This window comes from Agelaius tricolor, unplaced genomic scaffold (assembly GCF_023055355.1).
Source record: "Agelaius tricolor isolate 1412-34295 unplaced genomic scaffold, bAgeTri1.0.p SCAF_11, whole genome shotgun sequence".
Lineage (NCBI taxonomy): Eukaryota > Metazoa > Chordata > Aves > Passeriformes > Icteridae > Agelaius > Agelaius tricolor.
In genome coordinates this window covers 29649160-29672679 of record NW_027269271.1, presented here as the reverse complement: position 1 = coordinate 29672679, position 23520 = coordinate 29649160, and the positions used below count along the sequence as shown (strand labels likewise).

General features: G+C 47.2%; 1 protein-coding gene across 2 annotated transcripts in view; it reads right to left on the bottom strand.

The window, feature by feature from the left end:
• The window catches only part of PDE4B (phosphodiesterase 4B), a 179501-nt gene that overhangs the window by 116582 nt on the left and 39399 nt on the right, over positions 1-23520 (bottom strand). Inside the window, exon 1 of one of the 2 annotated variants that reach the window (XM_071436932.1) lies at positions 21724-22307. The exons of the other annotated variant lie outside the window; for it this stretch is intronic. Coding sequence (XP_071293033.1) covers positions 21724-21959 — 236 coding nt within the window. The 5' untranslated portion in view covers positions 21960-22307. Of the gene's footprint in view, positions 1-21723; positions 22308-23520 lie in introns of those variants that run through there. 2 annotated transcript variants of the gene reach the window in all.

Sequence of the window (23520 nt, the reverse complement as noted above, 5' to 3'; positions counted from 1 at the left end):
GGAAGAAATCTCTGAGGGCAATTTCAACCAGGAGATCCTATGGAAAAGGCCTGCCAGGAATGAATATTGTCAGACTTGAAGTAAAATCTGTTCATTCTGATGATTCAAGAGGAGCAGCTCCTGCTTTTTCCAGGGCTGGAATAACATCCAGCATTTCACAAAGTCACCTCAAAGTCAAACTCAAACACATCCAACTGCAGGACAGGATGGAAATTTCCACCCATGGAAAAGCTTAAACAAAGGAATTATTTTAGTGGTAGGCATTTATTTCCTTTATTAGGATCTGCTGATTCCATTCCCCTCAAATAAGGATATTTTTTCTGCAATCAATGCCCTCTTTGGGATAATTCAACCCCAAATTTGTATTTATTTCTTATTTATTTACAACTGAACAGGACCTGGGTGCTAGCACCTCCTTTAATGAGTGTTATACCCAACACAGGAAAGAAAAAATCCTGTTGGATTTAAAAAGGCAAAAAATTAAAAAGCGTGTATTTAAAGGTCAAAACTGCCAGTGCTCCCTGTTAAAAACAGCACAAAAATCCCATTTTGTGTGTCTGGTTTCAGGTGTCAGGAGCAGTTTTCCCCATGAATTATTGCTGGATGGAGAGGGGGAGCCTCAGCAATTGCTCTCAATAAAGGATCCACTTCAAATCTAATTCAATCTCCCAAAGTACCCTGAATTAGTTCCCATTACTGCTGACCCAGGGAATCATCCAATCATTCCCTCTTGCTCTGGATTTGCTGGCACTGAACTCTGCTCCACGTGCAGGCAGCAGGGTCCTGCCAGCCTGGACCGAGGGAACTGGTTTAGAAATAAGGATCTGCACCCACAGCAGCACACAGAATTCCAGCAGGAAGGAGTCCCAAATTCCCACAGGAAGGATTCCCAAATCCTAGCAGGAAAGATTCCCAAATTCCCGCAGGAAGGATTCCCAAATTCCTGCAAGGAGTCCCAAATTCCCACAGGAAGGTTCTCCAAATCCCAGCAGGAAAGATTCCCAAAATCCTGCTGGAAGGATTCCCAAATCCCAGCAGAAGTGATTCCCAAATTCCAGCAGAAAGGAGTCCCAAATTCCCACAGGAAGGTTCCCCAAATCCCAGCAGGAAAGATTCCCAAATTCCCACAGAAGTGATTCCCAAATTCCCACAGGAAGGATTCCCAAATCCCAGCAGAAGTGATTCCCAAATTCCTGCAGGAAAGACTCCTAAATTCCCACAGGAAAGATTCCCAAATTCCTGCAGGAAGGATTCCCAAATTCCTACTGGAAAGATTCCCAAATTCAGCAGGAAGGATTCCCAGTGCTGGGAATTGCACAGCACTGTGGAGCAAAGCAGAAATTCCTCACTCCATTCCTAAATTCATTTTGTCATCTCATCATGACCATGGAATTCCAGAATGGTTTGGACTGGGAGGGGCCCTAAAGCTCATCCAGCTCTACCCCAAGCCAACCCCTTCCATGATTCCATAATATCCTACAATATAAATGATATTTAGGGGGATTTAAGAAGAGAAGCCGATAGCAAAAAGAAATCATCTTTGTCTGAATCCCTGAAAATGGGCAGTAATTTGCATAACAGAAGAAATAAAAATCAGATTTCTGGTTTTTTAGTGAGAATTCCAGGGCTTCACATCACTGAATGAACTCCTGGGTGAAGGGACAGAGTGTTCCAGGGAGCAAAGGAGCTTTTAACCTAAGAGTAAAGACAAAGTGATGTCCTAATAAATTAAAAATAAAACAATCAAGGAGTACAACTCCTGAGGTGATACCTGAGTGGGAACATTCATCCATTGCCACTAAAATGCTTTAGAAACAAAATAAAACCTTATAAAGGATGTGATGTTCAAATTCTGGGAAGGTCTATCCAATTGTGTCCAGAATAGAATGAGGGATTATCCATAAAATTCGAATTAACCTTGGATCCAGGTCCTGCCTAACATAAAGGGCTGCTTTTATTCTATTCAGAGACCAAAGAATTGGATTAACAACACAAAGATTTATACTTTAGTAAGGAAGGAATACAAAATTAAATCCTGCCCAGAAAAACCCTGCTGGGTTTTGGCATCACAGAGTTGGCTACACAGAATCTGGGGATACAGGCAGGAACTGGAACCATTTCCCAGCACTGAAACCAGGTGAAAATTCCTCTGGCAGAGCTGCACCATTTGCCAGTTCCTCAATTCAATCAAAAAAAAAAAAAAAAAGGAATTTAGTAAAAATTTCCCGGATTTCACAGACCACTCATTTCAGTAACTGGAATAAAGCAAACCCAGTCTCACTCCAGTGCTGGACAAGACACAATTCTGGATTTAAACTGGATGGATTTAAAAAAAAAAATCCATTGCTGTTCCATAAAACCATGGATATGATTTAGGGGGACAAGACTTTTAGGGAAATTTCCTCTTTGGGGGGATGAAAAGGTGGCAGCACCACCTGGAGAGAGGGCTTTGGTCTCATAGGGAGGGATAATGGAATCCAGCTTTTCCAACAATCCAGACATCAATATCTGGAGAAGGGAGGCAGGGGACACAGAGCTGCTGCTCCAGGAAAAAACAGGGGAAAATCCTATCAATAAAATGAGTTCACTGAACAGACCTGGAGGATCTGAATGCTCATGGAAGTCAATGATCTGCGGGGAACAGTCCCAGGGAGGATGGGAATGCTGCAGGACCAAAGAATCCTGGAATGGTTTGGGTTGGGAGGGACCTGAAATCCCACCCCTGCCATGGCAGGGACACCTCCCACTGTCCCAGGTGCTCCAAGCCCCAGTGTCCAGCCTGGCCTTGGGCACTGCCAGGGATCCAGGGGCAGCCACAGCAAATCTGGGAATTCCATCCCAGCCCCTGCCCACCCTGTGCCAGGGAACAATTCCCAATTCCCAATGTCCCATCCATCCCTGCCCTCTGGCACTGGGAGCCATTCCCTGGGTCCTGTTCCTCCATCCCCTGTCCCCAGTCCCTCTGCAGCTCTCCTGGAGCCCCTCCAGGCCCTGCCAGGGGCTCTGAGCTCTCCCTGGATCCTTCTCCTCTCCAGGGGAGCACCCCCAGGTGTCCCAGCCTGGCTCCAGAGGGGCTCCAGCCCTGCAGCAGCTCCATGGGTTCCTCTGGGCTCTCTCCAGCAGCTCCAGGTGCTGCTGATGTTGGCCCCAGGGCTGGGGCAGCTCTGCAGGTGGGGCCTCACCTGGGAGGGGCAGAATCCTCCCTTTGCTGCTGTTTTTGGTGACATTCCTGCCATGTTTAACCTTCCACCCCGGCAGTGCAGAGGGAGCAAAGTGGATCTGTGACTTTGGGAACTGCAGCCAGCAATTTGGCAGCAATTACTTCCCTCCCTGACCCGCAGTTCAAACAACACACACTGAAATAAGGACACTTCTGCCTTCCCAGGGAGGTTCAAGCTTTAATTACAGTGACTAATCAGCCTGTGCAGGGTATCTCTGACACAACAAATTCACCAAAACCATGGATTTTTACAGAAAAAACCTCCAGGCAAAGCAGGGATGTGACTGCTCCAACCCTCCCTTCCCACTGCACTCGAACCCTCTCCAGCTCTTTTTTAGAGCAGATGCAGCTTTTATTCCTTCGGAGTTGTGTGGGCCAACAAAGCCCAAAGAGGCAGAGGTGGGAGGTGGAGTTCTGACAGAACACCCTGGCACTGCTGCCAGAGGCTCCTCTTCCCTGGATTTATGGAGTACAATGAGATTTGTACTCACCTGCATAAAAAAAAGGTCTTTAAATAGATAAATGAGTAATGGTTTTTAAGATAAATGGTCTTTTATGCTCAGAGCTGTTGTTTTACTATTTGTACTACATTGTTATGGGGCAGCTTTCCAGGGCCTTAATGGGCTCCAAAAGAGCTGGAGAGGGATTTGGGACCAGGGATGGAAGGACAGGACACAAGGGAATGGCTGGAAGCTGGAAAAGGGGGGTTCAGATGGGATATTGGGAAGGAATTGTTCCCTGGGAGGGTGGGGAGGGGCTGGCATGGAATTCCCAGATTTGCTGGGGCTGCCCCTGGATCCCTGGCAGTGCCCAGGCCAGGCTGGACATTGGGGCTGGGAGCACCTGGGACAGTGGGAGGTGTCCCTGCCCTTGGTGGAGGATCTGGACAATCCTGAGATCCCTCCCAACCCAACCTGCTCCAGGAATTCCTTCAGTTCCCCATGGAAGTTCCACTGTCCCTCTGCTGGGAGCAGAAAGCCACCCCTGTGAGGAGCATTTCCAGAATGTTCTGATCTCTTCCCACCCTCCAAAGCTGGTCCTAATTAATCCTAAACTTTGCAGCCTCGCTCAGCAAAGCACTGAGGCTCGAGACCTCGCAGCCTGCCCATGGAATGGAGCTCAGCTCCTCTCCATCCTCCCTCCAAAGCTTTTCCAAGTGCCCACATCCTGATTATGTCCCTTGCTGCAGTTCTGGAATTATTCCTGGCCCTGAATGGGAAGAATTTTCCTTCTCCTGCAATTTTCATGGAACTAAGAGAAAGTAACTGCCTGGAGAGTAAATAACACCAATTTTTAAATCTCCCCTGATGTTTTGCTATTTCTGCCTTTTTCTTTTTGGGTGAAAATCTTACTTTGCTTCTTCCTGTCTGCCACACTTTTTTCACAGCAAAATTCTGTAGCAACTCCTAAAATTAACCTGTGAAAATGCAAATTATTTGCTCTGAGGGTGTTTCCTTAGGCTGCTCTGATGCTACGTTTTTCATTCTGGACACAGAGGTTACAAATGAAAATATTGCTCAGCTAGCCAAATCAAAAGATGTATTGCAAGAAAAAGCAAATTGTTGTTGTAACAGATTACAAAGCACAAAACAATTCTTTTTTAGTGCTGGAGGCAAAAATATCAATCCTCTCTGCTGGCCTAAAATCAAGATTTGAGTATTAAAGCAGCTCAGCTTTCAGCACAAGGCCGGTGGTGAAGTGCGATGCGCACGCGGAGATCATCCCCATGAAATTGGCTCAAAACCCCCGAAAATTAATTGAACAATTCTAATTGGGAAGATGCAGGCAGATTAATGAATTCCAATTTGTGCTCTGGATGTTTGCTGCAGTAAACAAGCAGCGAGAGGAGCGGAGCGGTTGTGATTCCTTGCTGGAATGCCTCCGCAAACGCAGCCGTGAATCATCGAGCAGTCATGCTCCTCAAAGGGCAAAATCAGCCATGAACAGCCTGAAATAATGGGGAAAGGAATCTCTGCTGGCTGCCAGCTTCCAGAACCCCACAGCTGCCAGCTGGGGTCTGACACAGAGCAGCTCCACCTGGCAGGTGTCTGCACAGAGTGCCAAAAGCCCACGGAAAACAACAATGGGGTGGTCACTGCAACATCCCAGCAATGGGGTGGTCACCGCAAAATCCCTACAATGGGATGGTCACTGATAAATCCCTACAATGGGATGGTCACCCCAAAATCCCAGCAATGGGATGGTCACTCAAAATCCCAACAATGGGGTGGTCACTGCAAAATCCCAGCAATGGGATGGTCACCCCAAAATCCCAGCAATGGGATGGTCACTGCAAAATCCCAGCAATGGATGGTCACTCCAAAATCCCTACAATGGGATGGTCACCCCAAAATCCCTACAATGGGATGGTCACTCCAAAATCCCAGCAATGGGATGGTCACTCCTAAATCCCAGCAATGGGATGGTCATTCCAAAATCCCTACAATGGGATGGTCACTCCAAAATCCCAGCAATGGGATGGTCACCCCAAAATCCCAGCAATGGGATGGTCACTGCAAAATCCCAGCAATGGATGGTCACTCCAAAATCCCTACAATGGGATGGTCACCCCAAAATCCCTACAATGGGATGGTCACTCCAAAATCCCAGCAATGGGATGGTCACTCCTAAATCCCAGCAATGGGATGGTCACTCCAAAATCCCTACAATGGGATGGTCACTCCAAAATCCCAGCAATGGGATGGTCACTCCAAAATCCCAGCAATGGGATGGTCACTCCTAAATCCCAGCAATGGGATGGTCACTCCTAAATCCCAGCAATGGGATGGTCACTCCAAAATCCCTACAATGGGATGGTCACTGCAAAATCCCAGCAATGGGATGGTCACTGCAAAATCCCTACAATGGGATGGTCACTCCAAAATCCCAGCAATGGGATGGTCACCCCAAAATCCCTGCAATGGGATGGTCACTGAAAAATCCCAGCAATGGGATGGTCACTCCAAAATCCCTACAATGGGATGGTCACCCCAAAATCCCAGCAATGGGATGGTCACCCCAAAATCCCTGCAATAGGATGGTCACTGCAAAATCCCTACAATGGGATGGTCACCCCAAAATCCCTACAATGGATGATCGCTGCAATATCCCAGCAATGGGCTGGTCACTCTAAAATCCCAGCAATGGGATGGTCACTCCTCCAAGAACAGGAAATTGCCCACTCTGGGTGTGATCAGCAGCCAAGAGGAGGCAGAAATCTCCAAATTCCATATCCTTTCCCTCTTTTTTTTTTTCTGTCATAATTTCCACCAGAGCCTGGGAATTTAGGGTAGGTCAAAGAAAGCTTCCACAAACCTTTTTTCCATGGTTTTGACAGGAAAACAACAAACCAGATACACTCAGTGCTCATAAACCCTGACCACACCAAAGTCCCACAGGTACAAAGAATTTCTATCTGCAATATTATTGATTCCATTAGGGAAAAACTACTGAAATCCCAAAAGAATTAATGGGATCACTGTGAACATCCATAATAAAGGAAGTTAAGAATGAAACATTTCCTGGAAGCTGCAGGTTCCCCTCACACTGTGCTGAGTTCAGAACTCACCCATAGGCACAGAAAAGAATCCTTGACTAATTTGTGCTGCAAGCAAAAAGAAGAATTGGGATTTATGTTGGAAATTCCTGGGTTTCAGCCTCGTTTTTATCAGATCAACTGCCCTCAATCACTCAACAACTCAAAATTTGGAGTGGCTGAATTTCCACTTCTTATTTCAACAACAAAACTGGAGGAATTTTCACTTGTACTCCGTCAGGACGCCCTATGGATATTTTCAGCCATTAAAATTTAATGCATTAAATGAAGGAAACTGGAAATTGTTTTCCCAAACTCATAAAATCCAGCTCTCCAAAATCCAAAACACTGCCAGGAATCACAGGTTCCATACAAAGACATTCTGGGAATGAACAAATAAAGTGATCACACTGCACTTTTCTACAGAATTATCCACAGGGGGGCTTATTAAGGGACCAAAACCCAATTAAAACCAGCAGATGAACCTACACATTTTTGAGCGTAATTGCTGCATTCTGCCTGCTCCTGCTTCAAACACAGCGTGGTGCCCTGGAATATTGGTTTGCCAGAAAAAGAAAACCCAAAAAAACCCTACAAACACAACCTGGGATAAGTTAGGACCTCAAAGCCCATCCAGTGCCACCCATGCCATGGCAGGGACACCTCCCACCATCCCGGGGTGCTCCAGCCTGGCCTTGGACACTCCAGGGATCCAGCCATGGCTTGTCTGGGAAATTCATTCCAGGGAAATTCATCCCAGGGCCTCCCCACCCTCCCAGGGGACATTTCTTCCAAATATCCCCAATCTAACCCTGCCCCCTGGCAGTTAAAATTGTTTCCCCTAAAGTTAAATCCTATTGAACGTGTGGCTCCTTCCCCCTGCCACCAGCCTCCCTTCCCTGCTCCATCTCCTCTCCCGCTGTCCCTCTGGACACAAACCCCTCTGGAGCTGCTCTTCCCCCGTATCCAGAGTGCCCAGAGCTCATCCCAAACCCCCAACACCAAAGCCTGCACTCGAGGGATCTCTGGGGAAAGCCCAGGGAGCCAAGAGCCCCTGCAGGGCACAGCAGGGCCACCAGCTCACGGGGACAGCAGGGCTGCCTTGGCAGGGCTCACCCAGAAACAGAGGCTGAAGTGAAGGGAATAGAGAGAAAGCAGCTCTGGTTATTGAGGGGCCTTGGGGTGCCTTTAGGGCAGACAAAGCCCCCCAGGGGCTGCACCCAAAATGGTCACAGGTTTTCATATTTTTACAAGTCTGGTCCATTTGCATATTGAGGGTTGGTTAATCTGCCAATTACAGCTTCAGGTAATGAAGTCATTCACCCCAAGTTTGCTCCCCCCAACTCATTTTTGTTTCCATCTCTCAGGGCCTGAGGCAGTGAGGAGTCCCTGATTGCCAGGCCTGGAGAGGAATTGTTGTGTCTGCCCAAAATGGGACAGCAGCAGCTCACACTGAACATGGAGTTTAGAGCTCTGCACTAAAGAACTGCAGGATCACAAATAAGTGAAAAATAGGAAAGCTGAAATCCTAAGGCCTCACTGGGACAGTGCTGCCCCTTCCCCTGGGCAGGCTCACCCCACTGGGACTCCAAAAGGACAAAGGGACAGGGACAGCAGCCACCACCTGGATGCTGGTGAAGCCCTGAAATCCAGAAACATCCACACAGAAAATTGCTCCTGCTCTGTCCTCAGGAGACTTCAGCTTGATGACCTGGAGATTAATCTGGTGCAGGGAATGCAAATCCAAGGAGGCCCACACGTGTCCCACCAATCCAAACCAGTTCAGCCAAGGATTAGAGCAGTGACAGGAGGGAAAATGCTTTAAAAGCTCAAGCCAGGGCCCTAAAAACATTGAAAAACATGAAGATGCACCTCATCATTCTAAAAACTAGACACTAGATTAGAAATATGACATTTTTCACCTCAGCTTGAGTGCAAATTCATCCATTCCCTATGAGGCCAGGCCTGGTAAAAGCAGGATCAAAAATAGATGTTCCAGCTGATTAAATCCTCAGCTAAACAAATTGTCTACAGGAAAATGCATTAGAGAGATGCAAGAGCAGCAGGACACTGGGATGAAATTGGATTCTTTGGATCATGTGTCTGAAGCATTCCAAATTCCCAAATTACACAAGAGGGACACTCCAAGCACGGAAATTCACTGCTCACACCTGAAACGTGCGTGAGAAACAAGATGGGTTTGAAAGGAAATAAAACACCAACATAAACCCCCCCTGGGATTAGAATATAGGAGGATTAAGATAAGAAAACAACCTTCTTTTAGCTAAAATAGTTATGCTGATTGTCAACATTTGTTTGCAGGTATTAATACAAAAAAAAAAAAAAAAGAAAAAAAATCATCTTAGAGTGGTAAAAGATGAAAGTATTACCAGGAATAATGGAATGAAATGCAGAATAGAAGTCTGGATTATTAAAAAAAAACCATTCTAGATTGCTGTATTTACTAAATATGAATAGTCCTGATCATTTGGTGTATTATAAATATATTTAAACACAAGGTAGATAATAAAAACTACAATAAATTAATATTATGATGATAAATCCTTCAGTATTTAGCCAGGAATCCCAGATTTTGGGCTGAGGGGAAGGAAACCAAGAACAAGTGACTCTGAATTCCTTCAAAGATGATCAATTCTCTATTTGTATTATATCCATACATCCTATTTAAACATAAATCCCAAGCTCTATGGAAATGTGATGGATCATTTCCAAAAATCACTTTGTGGTGCTGAAAGGATGACTAAAACCACTGACAAATAAAGCAGCCTGAGAATGAAAACAGGATCTCGTTCCTATGAGACCTGGGACAGTTCTTCCATCCCCAAATGATCTCCTGGAAAATACATTTGGGACAATTCCAGATCAGGACTGGCTGCACCAGGTACCTGTTATTCTTTCTTCTCATCAATCTCCAATTTTATAATTGCAGAATCTGGCCAAAAACCCTAAAGCCAAACAACATCCCCCCCAAAAAAAGGTATTTTTGAGCTCGATAATCCAACCTTTGTCACAAAAGCATGAATTAATCAAGATCCCACTTATTAAGCACTAAGAAGCTTTTAATCCTGGTTATTCCTTTCAGTTGAGTCATTACTGGAATATTTTCCTGCCTTCCTGAAATGATTAACGGTGGTGACCTTTTCAAATCGGGCAGGATCTTCCCTGCATGCAAAACAAACCCACAAAAGCTTAATTTACAGCCCCAACCCAATCTACCCAAAAAATCTCTGTCAACAATTAATTGAACATTCAGGAAGTGAAATAAAAACTGTGTGGTTGGTGGTGGCTTTGTTTTGAATTCATTTGTCCTCTTTAATATCGTGCTCAAGGCAGGAATTATTGGTGACAAAACCAGTGACAGATCTCACGTCAATTTAATTCAGAGCCTGGGGCTGCACTGATCAATTCTGCACCACAAAATCCTCCCAGCCCAGCTCCCAGATCCACAGGAAAGCCCCGTGGAACAGCAGAGCCTCAGAAAAAAAACCCAACCCATCTAAATAAACAAATCAATACAATTACACCCCAAAGCCACTGCTGGAGCAGCAAATGTCAAGGAAAAAGGGATTTGGAGGAGATGTGTGTCTCAAAAAAGGCCACTGAAGGGACAGCTCTGAAATTCTAAGTAATCACTGCTTTTCTTTTGTCTCAGGTAAAATTACTGGGATTTTTGGAGCAGTTCTCCCTTGGAGAAGGAGCATCCACTTAATTCTTACAAGCTGCAGGATCCCCAAATGGGAATATCAGATAACTCCCTACACTGGGATCAGACTGGAATGGGAAATAAAGGGTTATTTGTCAATGGGAACATAGTGAAATGGGAGCATCAGGAAATTCCCTACACTGGGATGACACTGGAATGGGAACTAAAGGGTTATTTCCAAGTACAATGAACATTTTCTGGAGATTTCTGCATTCCTGTAAATCCCCAGTGCCTCAGAAGTGTCTGCCTGGAAAGGTGACACACGTTACACTCCTCTGTTCTCCAAGTCTCAGGAATTCTTCCCTTGCCTTTGAAATGCAGCATTTCAACTCCTGCCAACGCAGATCAAGAGATCCAGGATGAAAATGGGGCACTTGGAGCTGGGAAAAGCATCTGGATCGCGGCTGCTGCTCCCAGGATTGAACATTGATATCCCTGTGTTCATTCTTGTCCCTCTTGGAGATTTGCTTTTATCTCTCCTATCTCTTTTTAACCTTTCTCTGTGGTAATTGTATTTGTTAATCGTGTTAATTAAGGCTGCGAGCTCACCAGGGAAAATCCTCCCCTTTGTTTTCCAGCTCCAGATCAGGCCTGGCAGAGGGACAGCATCAAACATGCCTCAGATATTTGGATCAACAAAACCATTCCATGGAATTATGGGATGAAGCTGGAGCTCCTGAAATCCCCCCTGTGTGCTTGGATCCAAACTTTCCTCCCCATAAATCCTGGAGCTTTAGGAATACCATCTCGTGGAATTAGAATTACAGCTTCTGGGGAGAGGTTTTAATATTGACTACTACAAAAATCCATGCTAATTAAATGGTCCAACTCTCAGCCAAGAGCTGGTGCCCTTCAAAGGCCCACAGGCTTCAACCCCTGTATTTGCTGTTCAGTTAAATGCTGGGTGTTTGTTATCTTTGTTTACAGCCAAAACCGATGGATTTTAGTCTATATGACAGAGTTCCTAAATTAGTGACCCTGAATTATTCATCAGCTATTTAGCCAAATGCTCTCCCCAAGCCCCCAGTCGTTTTAAACTGAACAAAACCACATTAAATATTCTATTTTTCTCTCTAAACAGTGCATTTCTCTCCCAGATATTCCTTAAGGCACCCTGCCTTCTGCCTGGAGTGATCCCGGGCTAAAAGGCACATTTAATAATCTGTTTCAGTTTCTCCTCTTCCCTTTCCTTGAGCCATGAATGGAAGTGAAAGCAAAACTGGAGCTCGGCTTGTTATCTTTGCAAAACCAAATCCATCCGACAGGGGCTGATGTGCCTCGGGCAATGCCATTCCCGGTTTGTGTCACTGCTCCCCGGCCGCTCCCTTCCCTGGCAGGTGACAATGGCTGATGCCACTCGTCCCCAAACCGCTGCTTCCCCAAGGGATCCCTTCCCACCGCGGGATGTCTGGAACCAGCCCGGGGTTCTGCTTGCACAGCGAGTGTCTGCTTTGAAGCATTGAATAATTCGAGTTTCTTTCTCTTTGCCTTCGTTAAGAGGAATCAGAAATAAGCCAAGAGCTGGTTTAGGAGAGCAATTTATCCTGAAGAACTCGAAAATTAGATTTGTAACGATAAAACACAGTGGGAAGCACTAAATAAATACAAAACCCAACCAAGAGACAACAAAATGCCTGAGATTTGAATCTCCAGCTTGACCTCTCCCCCAGTTCACACCAGTTTGGACGGTCCGGTCAAGTTTTGTAAATTTTAACTCATAAATTCCACCTGTTCGAGATTTGTGGTATTTCCCTCATATTGCCATGCACAAAACTCTAAATGAGTATTTAAAACATCAGCCCCAAATATTTCTGAGCTTGCTTCCATCCTCATTATTTACACCATTAATGAAGCAACTCTAATTACTGTGCTTGATTATCTCCTGCTCCTTAAAATCCCGGAACCAGAAATGTTGGAAAACACCCCTAAGATCAAGTCCCACCATGGACATTCCTCTCCCACCTCCCAGCACAGAAGCAAATCCTGGTTTTCCATTTAATTGTGCTTTTGGGATTTAAATAACAGGAGAAAATAAGTTAATTAACAGTCAAATTAATAAAAAGACTGGTCTGAAATGTGAGTGTGAGTGGTATTTGAGTGTGAATGATGTCCAGTGACAGAAGTGATGGGGATGAGTGATCCAGATCAGGATCAACAGGAATTCTTTGACAAATCCAATTGTCAGCCCAACCCACGAGGACAATTCCTCATTTTTCCATCTGTTATTACACAATAGGCCCACGAGCTTAATTCACAATATTTTTCAAGTTTTGCTTTGTGTTAACGTTGATTGAAGTCCTTTTAACGAATTTTAGCTGATCTGAGCCCACCTCAAGCCCAGCTGGAGGCGACTCCGAGCGCTCCCTGTCAAAGGCTGTGAGTGGGGAAAAGTGAATTCCCAACAATAGAAACAAACCCCACAAAACAACCTCTCAGGAGGGATTTCCATCCCACAGAGCCCTGATGTTTTTTCCTTAACCTTCCTTGGAGGCCTGGTTCTTGTTGCCAAGGAATCCCAGTGGTGTGGGCTCCCCATGGAATTGTTCAAGGACAGGCTGGATGAGCGTGCTGGGATACTGGGGGTGTCCCTGCCCATGGAATGAGCTTTGAGTTCCCTCCCAACCCAACCATCCCAGGATTCTGCGATTCGCAGAATTCAAACCCACGAAATCCCAACGCAAAGGTTCAAGGCTACTCCCCAAAGCTCCCGGTGCATTCCAAGCACAGCTGAGGATTATTCCCATTCTGCTCACCCCGGGCTGACCAACTGAGGCATTTCCAAGTTGCCACAACAGCTTTTTCCCCTGCAAAACAACAACTGACAAGGCCAAGCCAAACAGGGATAATCGGCTCCGGCGGATCCCAATCGGGACGCAGACGGCACAGCCGGAGCTGCTTCCTGGGAAAGGCTGTAAAAATAGCAAAGGCTGACATTTCAGCATTTCAGGATTTCTCTCCTTCCTTCTGGAGGCAGCCTGGAAGTGCAGCAGAACAGATTTCCATCAACCTCTGCTAGAAAAACCAAAGGCTGAAGTCTGGGTGACTGGGGAAAGCGTTGTTGGAGGCAGGGTGGGAGAAGAGAACCTTGTGTTTATAGGGAAGGAAAAGCTTGGAAAAACGGCAGCAGCTGAGTCTGGATCCCAGACTGGAGCTTGCCAAGACCTTGGCCTCCAGGGAAACCCTTCCAGATCGGGTTTGTACAGAGTGGGGGCTGCTCATCACCCCAGCTCTCATTCCATGGGCATCTTCTCCACCCCGTCCCACCTTGTCCCTCCTGTTCCTCTTTTGCCATATCCCAACAGGATCACCTGGATCTCAGGAAATCTCCTGAGCCAGCAGGATGGTTCCTCATGGATTCCTCTCAAAATCCATGGATGTTCATCTGCCAAATATGACTTGCACAACAATGGAGTTGTCTGAGGGTTTTGTGGGTTTTTTTGTGGTGGGGACATGGGACATAATTCCTCCTTTGTTCCCAGAGAGGAAAACCAAATCCATAAATGCTGTCCCTGGCTCTGACTCAGAAATCCATTTGCTGCTTTTATCCACCTCCTGTGGAGCTGAAGGAGGCTCCAGATGGAATCGATATCCAACGGTACCAAACCCAAAGTCATCATTTATGAACAGGCTGTGACCTCTCCGTGAGTTTGTTTACAACGGATCTGGGGGTTCAATCCAGCAGGAAACTCCTGGAAAAGGGGAACCCTGAGCCCAGCAGCAGCTGGAAGCAGCTCAGTCCATGGGGGAGATGGCACCAGGGCCATTTGTGCTCCTGTCCCAGCCCTGACCTCCAGCAGCTCCCCAGAGCAGCCTGTTAAGGGAGCCAGTCTGACAATCCAGATTTAAAAGGACACATTCCCTAAGGACAAGAGAAAGCTTTGGAAAACAGCCGGATACTCAGCTCCTGCCATCATTAATTTATAGTGATCCCAGTTCTATAATTACCAGTTGCTTTCAAAACTTTCCTCCCTCAGTCAGCCACTAAGGAAAAACTCAAATTTAAAATGCTGTCCAGCATTTATCCACCAGCAATTCCAGGATAAATTCCCAGGTTTTGGAGATAAGGAAGGATAAGGAACATGAGTTTCTCATGCCATGAATTTTCCTTATTTTCCCAAGATTTTAGGATGTATGAACAGCACCAGACCTGGATTTATTTGCCATTCTCCCATTCTCTCTTTGCCTTGTCCCATGCTCCTTGTCAACCCCATCCCAAAATTCCATTTTTCATATGTGATGCTCTTCCATTCTTTCTCTACCTTCCTCAGAAAAAAAAACAAACCACAGAATAAAAATAATCCCTAGATAAGCAAGAGGACTGTTTATCCAAGCAGGATAAAATCCTGGGACACCACAGGAAGCCACAGGGATCATCCAGTCCAAGCCCTGGCCCTGCACAGACAGCCCAGAACTCCAGCCTGGAATCCCAGGGAGTGTTCCCAAGGTTTGTGCATTAACAGCTCTAATTAATAACACATCATTTGACTCCTGTGGTGCTTTAAGGGACAGGAATCTGAAAATACCTTTGAAGCTACAAGGACTGGATGCCTTTGAACATTCTGAGCTCCCTTAAACCTCATTTTTGTGGAATGGGCTCTGAAATACTCCAGGCTCAGCTCCTGCAGTTAGCTCAGGAATAACAGATCCAATAACACAGAAAAGCTAATTTTCTGTTATTGGTAGGGAAGGCAACTTCCACCTAATGAAGTCATCCATCATTCTGCAGTTTTTACCTGCAGGGTTCATTAAAGCTTCTGGAAACAGAGCTGCAGCACAAAACACTTTAAGAATATACAGAAAATCCTAGGAACAAAACCAATGTGAGAAAAGGAGGCTCAGTGGGATCTTCTGGCTCTGCACAGCTCCTGACAGGAGGGGACAGCTGGGGGCTCAGGGGACAGGGACAGGAGCAGAGTTGATGTTTAGGGGGGGTATCTGGGTAATTTTCCATGGGAAAAGGCTGCCCAGAGCAATGGGGGAGATGGCCTGGAGCCACCTGGGATGGTGGAAGGTGGCAGGGGTGGATGGGATGATGTTTAAGGTCCCTCTCATCCCAAAACCTCCTGGTTTCATGATTCCATGATCCCCTGATCCCTGTGGAACCCCTGAGGTGATGCCAGACAATCCAAGTGAAACACTGGGATTATTCAGAACGAAAAAAGCTAAAAAACAACAAAAACAACAACAACAAAACCACAAAAAAAAAAAACCAAAAAAAAAAAAACCAAAAAAAAAACCCCAAAAAGGATCAAGGAATGTCGAGATCTGCAGTGAAGCCAACCCACAGTGCCTAAATGATGATAAAGCAGGAATGAGTCTGCCACAGTCTGTCCTGGCAGCCAAGTGGAGCCCGGGAGGAGCCAAGTGTACATCCCAAAAACAGCCCGAATGTGGGAAGTGAACATCCCAAAAACACAGCCTGAACGTGGGGATGCTGCCACGAGGGAAATTCCACACATCAACACTTCCAACAAAGCCAAACCCAGCAGGAAAACCTCCTGGAGAACACTTCTTCTACAGAAAATTTCACTTCAGCTGAGCCCACGTGTGAGTGCTGGAGGCCAGGGATTCTCCAGGCAGGCCTCAGCCACGAGAGATCCTCTGGGAATGTTTATTCCTCAGAGATTTGGACACTGCAAGCACTAAAAAACTTATTTAAAGGGATTTAAACTTATTTAAAGGCATTCAAACTGACTTAAAGATATTAAAACTCCAGAAAGAATTTCTCTGAGAAGGAATCTGCTCCCTTCCTCTCTCCCCTTCCCAGGGCATGGCTGAATCCATCAAACTCCAATTATTAATCCAAAGATCTGTTGTGTTTTGCTGGAATTTTGAACAGCTGGGCACTATTTAACACCATCTTTTCCCCCATATGTGGCCGGGGGATGAAGGAAGTTGCTCCTTTCTGCTTCCCATGGATTCAGGCAGGGCTGGGAGCCAATTTCCCTGGAGAGAGCAGATGCAGGGATGGCACAGCTGGTTCTGTGGTTGTTGTGTGGGCCTGTTTGTGTCTCCTCCTCACCTCCGTGTCCTTCGCAATCCCTCCTCCAAGTGCTAAGGAATTCTCCTTGGAGATGGAGACAGATGGGAGAACACACTCAGCTGACAAAAAGTGAGGAACCTTCTGGTTTCCCCCCCCCCCATCCTTTTCCCTACTCCCTTCAGTTTGTTTCTCCTGGAACTTTCAGTGGAGAATTGAGCAACACATCGCATCCAATCCCAGCCCCAGCCTGGAAGAGGAACTGCTGGAAGCAGGAGAATCATCCTGCTTTTTTCCAAACTGGGAAAAGAAGCTCAAAATCACATCAACAGAGGGTGAGAAACACAAGCAGAGCAGCTCATCAAAGCACAGCCAAGGGTGTTTCCAACACTGGGATATGGGAACGCATCCTGCTAAATATGGAGCGCAGTGGAAACGGCTCCGACAGCACATCCCGAAAAACCCCGGAATCCCCGAGGGTGGGAAAGACCTCTGAGATCACCCAGCACGAGTGACAGACACTGGGTCTGCCTCAAAAGCAGGAATCAGCTCCTCCAGGCCCAATCCTGGCAGAAGCTGGCCAGGAGAGCTTGGGTTTGGGACGCTGGAATGCCAGCGCTGGGCAGGGCCCCGTCAGCAGAGCGGGACACACAGGGGGTGCCACAGGAGCCACCAGGAGCACCAGAGCTCCTCCACCAGCACCAAACCCCTGGAGAAATTCATGGATCTTATCCATGAATGGGAGCCACCAGGAGCATCTGAGCTCCTCCACCAGCACCAAACCCCTGGAGAAATTCATGGATCTTATCCATTCCAGCAGCACCAAACCTCCAGAGAAATTCATGGATCTTATCCATGAATGGGAGCCACCAGGAGCACCGGGGCTCCTCCACCAGCACCAAACCCCTGGGGAAATTCATGGATCTTATCCATGACTGGGAGCCACCAGGAGCATCTGAGCTCCTCCACCAGCACCAACCCTCCAGAGAAATTCATGGATCTTATCCATTCCACCAGCACCAAACCCCTGGAGAAATTCATGGATCTTATCCATGAATGGGAGCCACCAGGAGCACCGGAGCTCCTCCACCAGCACCAAACCCCTGGAGAAATTCATGGATCTTATCCAGGAATGGGAGCCACCAGGAGCACCGGAGCTCCTCCACCAGCACCAACCCTCCAGAGAAATTCATGGATCTTATCCATTCCACCAGCACCAAATCCCCGGAGAAATTCATGGATCTTATGAATTCCAGAGACCTTCCAGGAGCACCTGAGCTCCTTCACCACCACCAAACCACAGGGGAAATTCACAGATCTTATCAATTCCACCACCACCGAAACACCGGAGAAATGCATGGGTCTTATCAATTCCTGTTCTCCTCAGCAACCAAGTAAATTCTCTCCAAAATTCCATCTTTCTGAAGCACCATTCCATGATCATAAACCAAAAGCCAACACAATAATTGGATGATTTCCATCCACCTCCATGGGATTTTGCAGCTTCCAGGAACTCAAGAGCTCCGTTGTTACTCACCAGGCTTGGAAAAATCTCAACTGGATTGTGCCATCTTATTTAACTCCCTGAAATTCCTCCACGGGAGATTGTTGTGCCATGAAAACAGAGCATGTTTTCCAAAAAAAAAAAGGATGGATTTAAAATAAAATTATTTCTATTTGTTATTATATTTTGGAAAAGCAATTTGCTGGCTGTGTTTTAGCTGCACTCAGGGGTAACCAAGAGAAAAAGCAGAGCAAAATTTCCTAAGATTTAATTTCTGTATTTTCTTCATCCATGAGGTAACAGGTAGTTATTAAATTAATGAAGCTAAATGTGAATTAATTTGGGAAAAATCCACAAAAATCTTAATTAAGAAAGGACAATCAACATCATATTGCAGAAATCCCTTCTTTAAAAGCTCAGCAGAGCCTGAATAAATAAAAATGGAATAAATTATTTTGGTTGGAGAAATATTCAGGGAATTCCAGGATGGTTTGGGTTCAAACGGATTTTAAATCTCATCCCATTCCCACAGGCAGGGACACCTCCCACTATCCCAAGCTGCTCCAAGCCTGTCTAACCTGGCCTTGAGGAACTCTTTATAATTTTGAGGCTAAATCGACCAAAACAAAGGAATCAAAACAAAGTTATAAATTGCAGAGTGCACTTGGAAAACACTGAACTTTGGGATCTTCCAAGCCATTGCTGTCAAGGACCTTGCTCTGAGGGTAAAATGGATGATTTGAAGTTCTTGCTTGGCAAAAATAAGATGGAAGAGGTGTAAAAATCAAAGGTATTCTTTTAAAATTATTCCTTTGGATTCCTCAAAGTATGGATGGGGTGAGGGAGAGCAGACGGTGGGATGTGGAGTGGGAATGTGCTGGGACTTGGCTGGCAGCAGAAAGAGCTGAGGATCACCTGCAGGAGAGGCTGCTCCCTCTCCAGTCACTCCAAAGGAAACTCGCCATGCCCAAAATTTCCATGGCTCCTGCCTGCCTTTTTCCCCATAAAATCCCCCAAAATGCACCAAGGGATCCGAGGGGAATTATCAAAGGAAGAAGGAGCATTTGGAATTCTGGGATCTCCGAGGCAGAAGTGCCAGATGCAAGACAGGAATGAGCCTGCTGGATCCTGCTGGAGGAAAACCCCAAAGCTACAGAGGTTTTGTGCAGCTCTTTTATGGGAGTGAGGCCTTTGGAGATGGGATCCAGGGTTGGGAGCGGGCAGGGATGAGGCTGGCACAGGTCTGGGGGTCACTGTGGTGACATGGGGATCGTGGCCAGTGTGAGCAGCTTCTCCCTGAGGAAAAGAATCCTTTGCATCATGGAAACGCTTGAATCATGGCCTTATTCTAAAAAAAAAAACCCTCAGTATTTGCTTTCCTTTTTTTTTTTCTGGGCGAGATGTGTCTGGATATGGGAGCAGCCTGTGGTGACACAGATTCCATCAGCACCAGCAGGAGGAGGGAATTGCCATGTACTGTTAGAAAAGCAGGAAAATTCCTGGAAAAGGCCATTATTTCAAAGGGAAAGAGGAATGAGGGAAGGCAGAAAACCAGAAACAAGGAAAAGCAGCAGAAGATTCCCCAAACAATGGCACTGATGTGGGAAAAATGCTGATTTATCCCCCCAGAGTGACCAAGTTCCCTGGTTAGGAGGCTGGAGAAGTTACAGATTCCACAAAATCCAACATGGATGAATTCCCTGGCTTGGCACCGCCCGTTTATTCCCGAGGCAATTCCTTCCCTTCCTTCCCAGCTCCCACAAAGGGCCCCTTACATAAGTGGCATTTGGCTGGGCACAGGTGAGGCTGCTCCGTGCCCTGCATCCCACCCCCAGAATTGCCCAGCACATCCAGGGGCTCAGCTGCACCCCACAGCACTCAGGGAACACCCTCCAGACACTCCAAAGAAATGCTGGAGCACAGGGAAATATTGAAAATTAGTTGAAATATTTGAATTAAATTTCAGCTGGGTTTAGTGCGTGGCTTATGTTGAGGATGTGCTCACATTCAAGCATTCTTGGAACCTTTTCAGAGTGATTTTCTTAATTTCTACATTTATTTCTTTCTTACCTAAGCTTAAAACTTAAAACAGTTCCAAATCACCTAAAAATTGAGTTGAAAACCTTCCCTTTTTTCCATTTAGAGGAATCCCACCTGCTTTATGAGTTGATCCAAGTTCCATCTCCAAATGAAATATTTGAATTCTTTTTTCACTGAACACCACAGATGCTGAGTCTGGTCCCATCCTGCTCCCCTAATTCCCAGCTGGAGCATCTTTCCCTCATTTCCCTGGATTGGCTGCTGGGATCAGATGAGCTCCATGACAGATGTTCCAGGGAATTAATGTGAATAACCCCAAACACCAGTGACTCGGAGCAATTAAAATCCCCAAGAACACTCTGGAGCTGCTACAGCTCATAACCAGCTTGAGGTTGTTATTACTGCTTGGATTTAAATAAAAAAACAAACCAAAACAATCAAACAAATGAGAAAAAAAGCAGGAAATTTGCAGGATTCCAGAATTCTGAAGGAATGGGAAAGTAATGGATATATGGCTGTGTGAGGAAGGATTAAAAAATTCACATTACTCGAAGTTTTCTGGTTCAATTCCCACACTCAACTGGTGCATATTTTGGAATTTAAAAGGTGGATCCTGCAAGAGGAAATTTAGGAAATGAATCAGTGAGACCCTCATGGATTTTTCTGGATTTTATTTCATCTTTTGATGGTTGTTTATGGTTTAAGCAGGGTAAGTGACCCTCAGAGGCAGCCCCAATCAGCTGTAATGGCACCTAAATGGACTGTTTGGGGTTAGAGATTTGTGGGGAGGGAAAAGAAGCCTCTCAGCCAGGATTCCCATGGGGAAAAAGGTGGAAAAGAGAGAGATTTGTAGCCAGCAAAAACTGTCTCCAAGCCTTGCCCAGGATTTAGCTCCGAGAGTGCCCTGCTCCAATCACCCTGAGCTGAGAGAGTGAGGAAAAAAACGTGTCCTGAAGGCTCTGAGTTCCTGAGCTCTGAGCTGAATTCCTGGGCTCTGAAATGTGTTTGGAGATGAATTCATGGGTCCTGAGATGAATCCATGGGCTCAGAAATGAGCCCTGGAATCAATTCGTGGGGCCTGAAATGAATTGGTGGGCTCTGAGATGAATTCATAGGTCCTGAGATGAATTCACAGGTCCTGAAACGAATTGATGGGCTCTGACATGAATTCCTGGGTTCTGAAATGTGTTCCAAGATGAATTCATAAGCTCTGAGATTAATTCCTGGGTTCTGAAATCAATTCATGGGCTCTGAGATGAATTTCTGGGACTCTGACATGAATTCATGGGCTCTGAAATGAATTCCTGGGTTCTGAAATAAATTCATGGGCTCTGAGATGAATTTCTGGGGCTCTGTCATGAATTCATGAGCTCTGAAATAATTCCATCGGTTCTGAAATGAACTAATGGGCTACGAAATACATTCACAGGTCATGAAATGAATTCCTGGGCTGGGCAGTGAAGCCCGGGCTCTCCCACACGAGCACAGGCGCCTGGCAAAGTTGCGGCTGCCGCTGCCTTTGTTCCCGGGAATAAAGGGCTGGATTCCTCCCGGAGAACGGCGGCTGAACACGGGCCGAGGCCCCGCACTCAACATCCCCCGGCTGCTTTTCTGCTCCATTCACGGCCGGCAGAACCCACCAACGACCCGCGCTCGTTCTCCCCACCTCAAACCACAGCTCCACTGGTTTTAAACCCAGTTTCAACCCGGCAGAGCTTACCATGTGTGTGCCACCGTGAAGCGACGGCGCTGGCGGATGCTTTTATTCACCAGCAACTTTCTGAAGAAGCAGGGAGAGTTCCTGGGCGAGCTGCGAGGAGAAATCTTTGGCGACGTGGGTCTGTTCCCGGGCAGCTTGGGCAGCTCCAGCTCCAGGTGCATCTGCTCCTTGAAAGTCCTGATGTAAACCTCGGCCTCGGGAGTGGCGAGCTCCCGGGAAGGCTCCCTGGCCGTCATCGCTGCGGCGCCGGGCGAGCTGCGAGCGCTCAGCGACGGCCACGGGCGCGCATCCCCCGAGCGGCGCCGGCTGCCAACGCGGAGCTGCCCCCGCTCACTCCCCGGGCAGCATCCGCGGCAGCGGGAGCCGGCAGCGCTGCCAGAGCCCCGGCCTCTCCTGGCAAGATGCTCCCGGTGTTGTTGTGGCCGCTCATGAAAAATTCATCAGCCTCTGCTCCAGCATCCCGCCCTCCCCGGGCGGGAATAGCGGCGGGATTTCAGGGATCAGTCAGGGAATCGCGCACTGCTCCAGCATCCCGCCCTCCCCAGGAGCGAACAGCGCTGGGATTTCAGAATCAGCTCAGGGAATCGCGCACTGCTCCAGCATCCCGCCCTCCCCGGGCGGGAATAGCGCTGGGATTTCAGAATCAGCTCAGGGAATCGCGCACTGCTCCAGTATCCCGCCCTTCCCGAGCGAACAGCGGGGGGATTTCGGGATCAGCTCAGGGAATCGCGCACTGCTCCAGCATCCCGCCCTCCCCGAGAGATCAGGGCTGGGATTTCAGGGATCAGTCAGGGAATCGCGCACTGCTCCAGCATCCCGCCCTCCCCGGGCGAACAGCGCTGGGATTTCGGGATCAGCTCAGGGAATCGCGCACTGCCCCAGCATCCCGCCCTCCCCGGGCGAACAGCGCTGGGATTTCGGGATCAGTCAGGGAATCGCGCACTGCTCCAGCATCCCGCCCTCCCCGGGAGCGAACAGCGCTGGGATTTCAGGGATCAGCTCAGGGAATCGCGCACTGCTCCAGCATCCCGCCCTCCCCGGGCAGGAACAGCGCTGGGATTTCGGGATCAGTCAGGGAATCGCGCACTGCTCCAGCATCCCGCCCTCCCGATTTCGGGATCAGCTCCGGGCACGGCGCACCCTGCGCCCGCTCCGCCCGGCGCTCCCAGGCCGGGCTCTCATTGAGAATTATTTTGCCCGCACGGCGCCGGCTCCACCCCAGCCGCGCTCATTGGCTCGGGGTTATTTTTATTTTGACAGCCGGACTCTGTCCTGCCCTGTGGGGAGCGTGGGGCAGCCCCAGGACATTTTAAGGACCTGCCCAACATCGCGATGCTGCTCCCCCGCTATGGGAGGGATGGGAGAGCGCTAAGAGTGGAGATAAAGGCTAAAAGGGAACAAAAACAAAGGAATTCTGTTCTGCAGGAACAAAGCACACGGGAATTCCTGCTCCGTGGAAAGGCTCCATCGTCCTGGCATGCAGAGCCAAAGGGTCCAACCTCTGCCAAATCAAAGGATGGGGGAGCTGGCAGCTCCCTGCCAATTCCAGTAAATTTTAAAGTTTATGTATTTAAAACAGAAAAAAACCCCAGGAATTTTATCTCCGTATAAACACCATGAAAGCAAGTTCTACTTTTCCAAGGATAAAAAGCAACATTCAGGTAAAGAAGTTAAAGACAAGGAGTGTAAGAGCACAATAAACCCCTGAGGAACTTTTCAAACTGGTCAAAATAAGGTGACCAAAAATGCAAATACAAGAAATGTTTTTAAAGGAGGAAGACTCAGGGAGAGCACATA